General features: G+C 32.4%; 1 protein-coding gene across 1 annotated transcript; it reads right to left on the bottom strand.

Annotated features, from left to right (window-relative positions):
* Positions 1–2,593: 2,593 nt before the first annotated feature.
* LOC129001927 (uncharacterized) lies at positions 2,594–3,665 on the bottom strand. The gene is made up of 2 exons (XM_054429363.1): positions 3,511–3,665; positions 2,594–2,986 (listed from the first exon to the last, which is right to left on the bottom strand). Exons 1-2 carry the CDS (start codon positions 3,637–3,639, stop codon positions 2,798–2,800), a joined length of 318 nt encoding a protein of 105 aa, XP_054285338.1. The 5' UTR covers positions 3,640–3,665; the 3' UTR covers positions 2,594–2,797.
* Positions 3,666–10,594: the final 6,929 nt, after the last annotated feature.

Below are 10,594 nucleotides of genomic sequence, written 5' to 3'. Positions count from 1 at the left end.
TCCAAACCATAATTGGATTTACAAACTTTTCGGAAATTTTCAAATACATCGCTTAATAGTAACACATCAGTCTTAAGGTAGATATCAGAAAATTCTCCTAAGGTTTGTCAGTTAAATTTGTTCCAAACCTCAACAGCCCTATTATAATCTTCTACAGCAACTTCTGACTTATTTAGAGAGCTGTAAAACTGATCAATAGAAGGCAAGCTAGTCTCATTAAATTTTTCCCAGCCATCTATGTATTCGTAGGGAAAACAGCCTTTTTTTGTAACAATATTAAGTTTATCATAACCGAAATAAGAAAGTGTTTCATTGAATTGATTTTTGTCAAGATTTTTGACTAGTTCATCAAGACTTCTAGACATAAATTTGTACGAATCAAGAAAACGAATTTCAAATCTAGCAGCAACTTTCTTTGATAAAGAGATATACCGTTCTTCTGTATTAGGGATTACCTTTATTTCCATTTCATCACAATCGAGACTTTTAATAATAAAATGGAGGTCATAATTTGACATATTGTGCAAGACTACGGGCAAAAAGTGTGGATTTTGATATGACAAGTTACAATTTGAATGACTTGCACCTCTAAATTTCCCTGTATTAGGGTCGTGATCTCTAACCCTTAAATTATCGGCAGTAAACTGTTCTTCACATATGTGACAGCAAGATGAACGTTCAAACATGTCCACTTCTTCATCCGTTAACTCCATAGGCAACTTATTTTTGTACGTCTCGTACACTTTAAGAGCTTCATCTCTGATCTTTTGGCAAAATACCTTCACAGCATTTTCTCCGCGAAAAAGGACTGGTTCTGATTTTTCACCATTACTTGAAACAACATAATAACAAAAACTTGATGGGTAGTGCTTTTGATAGTCAACAGTTGAAGAGGTAGATTGATTTTGCGTAGCATGTTTAGTTTTGCAGGTGTGGGAGTTCTTACAATTCGGTCTTTTACAGTTCAAACAGCATTGATTCAAATTTTTACAGTTGACTCGGAAACAGTTAATACAACATTCATTGGGATTTTTACAGGTAAAAGAATTGCAATTATTACATGGACTTTTTTGTATTAATATACTTTCAAAATCAGCATATACAATGTACGGGACTTGTTGTTGGTGTTTGAAATTTTTAAATTTAAGTTTACAATTATCTTCATTAGGCATTTCTACAGCAACAGGTTCATGATTGTTACATAGCTGTTTATGTAAATCGAAGGTAGGTTTATCATTAAAATGGATTAAACATGATTTACAAACAAATTTTCTTCCGTTGTGGTTAGAGGTTTGCGCGCTTACTAATTTATCAAAGTTTTTAATCCACACATAGTGAGATGTTGTTTCATTTTTCAATAGTAATAAATCACGGTGATCATCTTTTTCTTGTTTTGTTACTTTAATAGGATATACAATATATTCCTCACTATTGTGTTTCTTTTCTATTCCAAATATATTTATAGACATATTGTTTATCTGTTCAAATTTAGGTATTGACTTAAGTTTTACAGGATAGTTAATACAGTCCCAGTCATACGCTGCATTCATTTCTGCATTATCAATATAATTGCGGACTCTTTGTGGATTACGAGGTACATTTTTCGCCCATATACTATACTTGAAGCAATAATCATCCTGATTCTTTACATTTACAACAGCTTTCTTGTTTGCAATGAAAGCTGGTAAGGATATATTTTTTTTTTTTTTTATTTTGAAAACTGAGTTTATTAATAAACTTTGCCTATTAGACACAGTAAAAAAAACTTAAATTTATGATATAAATAACATGTAACATAGATTAATAACGTTGTCCATATAAATGATTTTGAATGATTTTACATGATTCTTTTAGCACTTTTATGACTATTTCATTTTTTAATTTTGATGGAAGATTATATTTTTTTAAAAATTCGTCAAAAAATTTTGTAATAGTCCCTCTTGCACCAATCATTATGCCAATTACTGATATTGAATTTAGATTATATTTGTTTCTTAAATAAGTTTCACATTTACTATAAATTTTCCTCTTTTCTTCATCTACTTCTAGGGGTTGGTTTGATGATGTTTCGAACCTTATTGTTGGATCAATTACAATTCCACTTTTAGATTTTGTATCATAAATTAAAATGTCCTCTTAATGGATAGTATTTATTAATTCTTAGTTCCAGCCCTATAATACTCTTTAGACTCCATCCTGAACCTTTACCTTGGTGTTCTGATTGTTCTGTTAAAAGTTTATCAAAAGCGTTTTTACAATACGTGTTTAGATCTGTACCTAGTAGTATGGGCTCGTTTGTTGTCTTAAATGACAGTTCTTTGATTTCATCTTCTTCTCCTTCAGTTCTTGCATAGATACATTTTAAAATAATATTACATTTCAGAGTTTTCGACTTAAGAAGGTGTTCTTGAATTTTTGAAATAATCAAAGGTTTCGTGTGATATTTTAAAAAATTACCTATATCGATGTATCCTTCACCATTTGTTAAGTAATAGGTTTTAAGCCTACATTTTGCAGCAGACTCGGTCTCAATAATTGGCAAATAGCCCAATGTATTTTTTAAATGAGTGTTACTTGCAGGGTGATTGTCAGATTCTCTGTACCACGTATTACATGGTTTACAAAATTTGAGTTTAATCGTTGCAAGATAGTTTTGCATCGTTAACAGATTACAATAGAATAGTAATTTATATTTGACAATGATATGGAGTATTTCTTATTCAAATTATAAAATGTATTTTTCTATAATTGGCTAGTCCCTACGATGAATTGTACTATAGTAATTGATGGTTTTTCACTATCTCTTACTATTGATGATCTTCGAGCGCAGCTCAGCCAGGCGTCTGGTTTGAGCCAACGTGAGGTCTGCCGCAGCGGAGATTATTGTCACTGCCCCAGCATACTCCCCAAACCTGGCCTGGAGCGATGTGAGCTTCACACAATACGGCAGCCGTACTCTGTATGTTTGGTCATCCCTCCGTTCAAACTTAAACAAACATGTAAAATAAAATTAATTTATAATATTTTTTAAACGTGTGTTAAAATAAATTAAGTGCTGTTATCTTCTGTACCTTATCTAGAAATATATCAAAGTTTAGTTATAGGTTTAGTCATAAGTTTAATTTATAGGTAAAAAAATAATTAATCAACCTAAACATTAATTAACAAAGAAAATAATGATGAACATGAAACGATAAATTAAAGCCTTCTTGTTCCATACAATGACAATTTAGTTTTTTGGGCAATCATTTTTGAAATAATCATAATTCAAAATGTAGATATAAAAATAGAAATTGACATTGATAATTTAATTCATAAGTATGATTATTTAATTTAGGGTATTATTACTTGCAAATAAGTTTAATATACAGTGTATTTATCAGATAGTGATATAACATATCATCACTATTGAATCTTAGGTGAATTTGGTTGAAAACATTTTAAAGATATAAAGTATAACGTTTATAAATCTAAAGTTTTTTATCAATAATATTTTTATTTTTTTCCTACCTGAACATTAGGTTGAGGGAACACTGCCTTCAAGATAATGTAGAGGTCTTCAAGACTCTCCAGGCCTGATCCCTCGACGATGGAAACGTCCCAGGTGGAGGGTGTGGTCAGCGCGTTGGAGGAAGACATGATGATAATGATTTTGTGTGCGCGAATTATATATCTATATATATACTGATAAGATATGACGTCTTTGACCTTAACCTCCACACGTGGTATTTACGTTATCAGTCGGAAGTCATTAAACACACACGCTGCAACGCTGCACTTTGTAATGGTTACGCAAATTATTATGTTTTGATAAACTAATGCTGCATCCATGATAATCCCTATCAAGAGTTTTTGCACGCCACGATAAGCCTTGCATCATCAAGGATAATTATCAGCTCAGCGCTAAATATTTATTTAAATATACAAACAGTAGTTTTATGATATAAATGAATTTCAGATATAAATGTACAAATATCCTTATTAAACAAATTGTTTTCATGGTAAACAACGTCATCGTTAAATGACATGCCATAAAAGCGCTTTTAAGTCCACCATAAGTGTTTTTAAATTAATTTATTAAGATATTATTATTTATCCATTATTTCTTACATAAGGCTAACAATTTAACATTCTATTTACTCCACACATTTGGAAAACTATCTACACTCAACACTAAATGGCAGAAGCGAGAAGCGTTTGTCAGTCAAACGTTACCACCTTAAAAATCGAGTTTTAAATAAAAATATTTATAATACATCTTGTCGTACGCCCGACATCAGGTAACAAACACCCTTCCAAACCGACACACCTCCGACACCTTTCCCGTGTGCCAGCCTCCGCGGTGCCAGCTCTCTCAACCGTCCACCCCGACACGCCGACGGAAACTTTCGACACCGTGTGCCAGCTCTCTCACCGTGCCAGCTCTCTCACCCATGTACGTTCTCCCCGTGCCAGTTCTCTCAGCCGTTTAATAACACGGTGGTGCTAGCTCTCTCATTTTTACCCTACTCTCAACTTCAGTAGTATTCGGCATGACCGTAACACGGGCTTAATCAGATAAAGTCAAAATAAAATAAAAAAAATTATTAAATTAAAAAAAAAATTAAATTCGCCCACGTCTATGTATAGGTGTTATCACACTTAAACCCTTATCACCAGTTATAACAGTTAAATAAAATGCCTAAGTGCCAACAAGCTATTTAAAAGAATAATAAAGCAAGTACTAAATTATCAAATCAACACCAAAATAAAAAAAAAAACTAAAATTATACTATACACCCCACAAAAATAAATGCAGGTTCAATAAATAAAATATATACAACTGACAATAACTGGTTGCTAAGACTAGCACAAAAGTATCGGCCAAAATTGGCTATGCTACGTGGGCTAAATAAATTCACAACCACAATTTTAAATAATAATTGGTCGTTAACTAGTTTTACTTGGTCGTTATTTAGCCTAAAAACAAGCGCTAGTTCCCTCCAACTGATATAAATCAGCTCAAAGTTAGGATACACTAGGTATATGCTAACTAACTAAAATTAAAACACGACTCCAGTAAAACTAAGTCCAAATCAATCAAAAAATGTCTACTCGTTCGGGCGCCAATGTAACTTGTCTAACTTGCCGTTTTTCCCGCTCGGAATATATGCGCTATTCCGTAGTTAAAGCGGGAAAGACGTCACCAACTCTCGCCAGCGGATCGCTCAAGTCGGCGTGCTGGGAAGTTTCCAGGGTTCGGATAAAAATAATTTATTTAATTAAATCAACAACCTAGCACAGGTACAGATTTGTATTTACGCAAAAATGTAGTGTGAATCAGGTGTGAACTCAGTACCGGTAACCAACAACGCTACTGTACCATCATCATCGTTCAAACCTGGGAACAGCTAATTAAATTAAATTTAAAAATAATGAAAAACCATTCAACGAAATTTTGAAACAATTTAATGTTGCAGTTTCGTCAACCTTAACACTTAGAATATTTCTTCTGAATATACTTAGCGTGCCCCACCCGACCTCGTGTTTGCACGACCTGCAGAGACGGGTTCAACTTTGCCCGCTTTGCCGCAGCAGTTAAACACCTACTGAATATCCCGGCAAAATACCCGCTATAACCCCGTCACCCTCAATATATATTGTAAACACAATATTAAACGAAATTTGTATCCCTAAAACTCTTTATTGCCACCCACGGGAGCCCTAGCATACGCTATCACGGGTTTCAACAGGTTCTAACACCCAATAAAGGATTCTAGACAAACTAATAAAGTGAGGGTTTATCGCTAAATAATAAAAAATAATAGTAAACACTATTAAGATAAAGCCGGCGAATTACCTGTATACTCCAGGGATCTTCACTAACCCACTCTTGGCTACGCAAAGTCACGTTAGCGGCAAAATCACTACTGAACTATAAGTCACGTCCTAACGCTGTAAAACGCAGAATTAGAATGTCGTCGCATCCCTAGCCCACAAGGGATCTTCCCTACTTCCCCCTCCCTAACCCCTTAGGGATGGGGAATCAGCTGATTCACTTCCCAGCTGATCGGTGACGTCACGAGTTCGAACTTGGCGCTGTCACAACACAACGCCAAGACAGCCGACTAGTAGTACAGGTTATGTTGTTAATGTTGTTGTGCACCTGCGCCGACTGTGAAATTATACGCAGAACTTTAATATCATTGCTGGTTTAAACAAAAAGTATAATTTCCACCCGTGACGTGTAGCTTAGGGTCCGACAAAGTGTATGCATGTTATGTACGTGATATTGTATTCGTGATCGCGGTTCACCACCCTAGCCTAAACAACAACTTTGACCGTACTTCCCAAAGGTGTATATTAGGTATGGGGGTTACCCGGAAACGGTTTATCACTCGTTTTGTACACAACGATGCTATACTGTGACTTGTGAATCTCAACAATAGTGTCTTTAGTGATTTGCCAAAAGTGAGGTTATCCCTACTTCAACCCTAGGATAGGCCTAAAACAGCCTATTTACCTTACCATGATAGGTTTACCACTATCACCAACCAGGTAAGGAATAGGCCTACTGATAATTTAATAATAAATACAAAAACTTAACCCCTCTATAATTTTGACCCATTACAATGTTGTTCAGTAGTGGTGATAATTGTGGATTCTTCAAAGTACGCCATAAAACTAAATGTCACTGTTGGTCTACAAGTGTTTTAAAGTATCTGTTTCTTTTTACATCACTGATCACAATTTATAAATATTTAAATGTGCTCCACATATGCTTATTTGGTCAATTCAGTGAAACTTGTTTAGCTATTGTTTTCAACTTAGGGGTAACCTTATTTTAGTACGAAGCTATACATTAATTAAAACTATTGCTAATTTATCAGAAATTAGCTGATATAATAACCTATCGAATCTTAATTCAATATACACATTTCAGTAAGATTATTTGGCGATAACCTGTATATTTTTTTCAATGTAATGTGCGACGAAGTTTTGACGTACCAGTGAAACCCTGCAATATGGGTTTTAACTTAAATATCATCGTAACTAATAAACCTAATCTCTGTTAACTAAACGGTCCTAGTAATCGTGGTCTCTAGTCAATATTCATTAGTAATTAGTCGTTAGTCACTAGCCACTAGTCACTAACCACAAATCATATGATTTTCAGCGCAGAAAATTTGTTTTTATTGATAAATCAGTTAGTTCTTATATTTATCCTAGTTCAAATTCCACTGACAAATGGTTTTGCCGAATTGATTGTCTGAAAGTGAGCCTTTGGGGCTAGTTGCACGTCTGAAAAAATTATATATGTTGATGTATTGTTCTTTTTATTAAGGTACACTGTAGAGGATTTTTACTATCTAGGTAAGTGGCATATGCCATTTATTGTAAAGAAATAGCTAACACTTCCAGGACTAACCGGTTCAAACCCATAACATTTCTGTGGAAAATCCTAGTATTGAGACCATTCCCCTCGCATCGAAGTTGTATACGCTAACTCACTCGGCTTGTTGTACTCATCAGAGTTACCGTTACCAGGTTATTTATCAGTTTTTAAATATTTAAAACACCCTTAAATACAGGCAAGCAAGCTACCATTTAAAGTTTAACATGTTGAATCAAATTAAAGGTAAAATCACAGATAAAAAATGCAATGATGTTAAAAACTTAGATAATTACATTGACAAAGAATTCTTAAATTTTGTAGAAAAGTGTCACCGAATATTATTAACATTCCTTTCAGTTTTTACGTCTAAAATTAAACATCAATACAGTAAGATGGCGATATCAATACAGTATTAGTGAGTTATAAATCTAGATTCAACGTCAAGATAATTTAAAAATAATGAAAACAACAAATTAGTAATGTAATTATAAAGAAAACTAACTTACGAGTGATACCATTTAAAGTTTAAATAAGTTAAATTAATAGTCTTGATAAATAGTCTCTATCGACTATGTATCAAGATATTTATCTTGTAAGTTGATATTTACCTCTGCAAAATTATGTCTTCCATATCGCCTAAAAACTGCATCATCTCCCTGTAACATTTTGTTTTCAACTTTGAAAATAAAACTGATACTTAAATACACCCAATGTACCTATTTTAAAGTAAAAAAATATATTATTTCCTAAATTTCCAATGAAAGGTGACACAACGTGTCCCATATATAGCGGATTGAAATATCAAACATAACTTATTTATTGGTTCTGGAATTATGTAAACTGTTCATCACCTTCAATTTATGACAATAATTTAACCTTATTTTCATTTCCAGCTTGATTTCTTTTAGAACAATGTATTGCCAAACTTATGTTTACCGATCTCAGAGGGTTGTTTTTTGCAGCTTCGTCAGTCTTTTCCTTGTTTTCCGGCACACCACTCTCTTCGATAGAAGCGGTGGCTGTTCCCATCCAGCAGATGACTAGTGCAATTGCCAGGTAGCTCTTCATGGTGGTTTGTCTGGAAAGTATGCTGCGTTAAATTAAAAAATAGTTTATTATGTATTATATAGTAATTTTCTTTTATACTGTTAGTAAAATGTTTTGTTTAATCTATTCAAATTTGTTTTATATCGAGAAAATGAAACCACCTATGACTGACTATAAACCCATTTATAAATATATAACGTGGAAGTAAAGATATTTAGTGTTCGGAAATTGTAAATATCTTTCCGATTGTGTTTGGAGTAAAAGGAGCATAAATGTTCAAAGATTGATGCACTTTTGGTTTGGTGGGGTTATCTGGTAAAAGAATATAAACACAGAGTAGTCAAAACAAAAATGTATAGTTTTCTAGAACAATATCTTGTCTATACACTATAATACGAGTAAAGTTTGCGGACGATGATTTCATACGTATTTCGGAATTAATAGCATGAAAAACAACTCCAAAAATGTAATTAAGTGCATTAAATTGTAATTACTAAAATGTAATTTAAACACTTACAATAAGTTTTATCCGCTTTTTATTGATTTATATATTTTTACTATGTTTAATTTACTATGTAGTATATATTGCTTTTTAATGAAATAGAAATGTTAAAAATACATAAACTATAACAGAAAAAATATTTAAATTCATTTTATTCTATATAAAGATATCCGTATGTAGATTGATTTCATTCAATATACATAATCGATACTATTCGATATAAGCATTTGAACAACACATTTTAATATTAGTTATAACATAATTGGAAAAATAATTAACTCGCATTTGAACAACTGGTATAATATATCTGGTTTGGTCTAATGTGTAATGATGTTACATTTTAAACTAAGCCATTTGTAGCACACTGTCAATTAGTTACCAACATTGACAATCTTGGAGCGTAATAAAACAACTTGAGTCCTCAAAATATTAGGCTATGGGCACGATTAATTATCAGCTTGTGTTATTTTTTAAAAGATTAAAATGTATATAAATTCAATTTATGATAAGAATTTAAATAGGTACTTATTGAAATGGGAAATCGAAATCAACCACACTCAACTTTTGGTGATAATAACTGGACACTATAATTCTATACAATCAGCTAGTTTTAATGTGTAAAACTGTAAGCCTAAAAGTTGACTCCTTACTTTATATATCATTGGTTATAAATTCATCTTTTCTTCATATATTGTTTGGAACAAATAGATACATACATTAATTTACATGTTCTTTTCATGATCTTTTAATTTGGTAACATAATGTTGGATTCAAAACATATTCTAACTCAACTTAAAAATGTTGTCATTAGTTACGTCCGTGCTGGTCTACAATCTATATAATTAATAAGCTACACGAAAGTTTGTCGGTTGAACTCCTCCGCCATTTCCTAACCGATTTTATCCATTGACGTCTTGTAGCGGTCCCAGTAGCTCAGTCTAGGGGGTGGGGGGTTTGACCAAAATTTCAAACTAATTTCTTCAAAAATTCAATAGCCTAATATTTCTTTATCAGTTTTTTTTTTATATTTTCTTTGTATTTTTCTTTGTATGCCTTTTTTTTGTTTTTATTTTAAGAGGGCGCCACCTTGTTTTCAAAGCAGGGGAGGAGGGTTATAACAAGGAAAAAACCCATATATGATATAAAAATAGTGAAGGTGAGATATCACTTGACAACCAATATGAATTAAAGATCTATGAAATAAAACAAGTCTAGGATGATTCTAATCACTAAACACTAGCAAGAGTGATAACACTCTTAAATATTCTACCAAATAATACCCTTTATCAAAATAGTTTAATGAAATTCCAAATTATTTACTGGTAGATAAGTTGATAAAAAATTGAGATAGAAAAAATTATTTTAAAGTTTTGTGAACTATGAGGCATCAAGATTTTAAGTAAATGGCTAGATAATGAAAACACTTAAAATATGCAAACCTGGATTTATTACAATAAAGAATAGTAGAGTATCAAGTTTTCTTTTCTTTTCATTAAATTCAATAAATCAGACTGTATATAACAACCACTATAACAATCAGGCCTAAGCAATGTACTTTATAATACCAGAGAAATATAATCAAAATACCTTGGCCGGCCAGAAATTCCTGGAAAGATTATATCAGATATACACACACACTTAGGCTACAACTATACAAACACATAATAAAT

This window comes from Macrosteles quadrilineatus, unplaced genomic scaffold, assembly GCF_028750875.1.
Source record: "Macrosteles quadrilineatus isolate MER2022 unplaced genomic scaffold, UCM_ALF_1.0 Scaffold_9__3_contigs__length_116548681, whole genome shotgun sequence".
Taxonomy (NCBI): Eukaryota; Metazoa; Arthropoda; class Insecta; order Hemiptera; family Cicadellidae; genus Macrosteles; species Macrosteles quadrilineatus.
Note: the sequence above shows the minus strand (reverse complement) of the source record. Positions and strands in the feature narration are given on the sequence as shown.

Coding starts and splice junctions, on each gene's coding strand:
- LOC129001927 (XM_054429363.1), bottom strand. CDS start 3,639: ATGTCTTCCTCCAACGCGCTGACCACACCCTCCACCTGGGACGTTTCC. Junction 2,987..3,510: donor TCCCTCAACCTAATGTTCAG/GTAGGAAAAAAA, acceptor TGTTTGTTTAAG/TTTGAACGGAGGGATGACCA.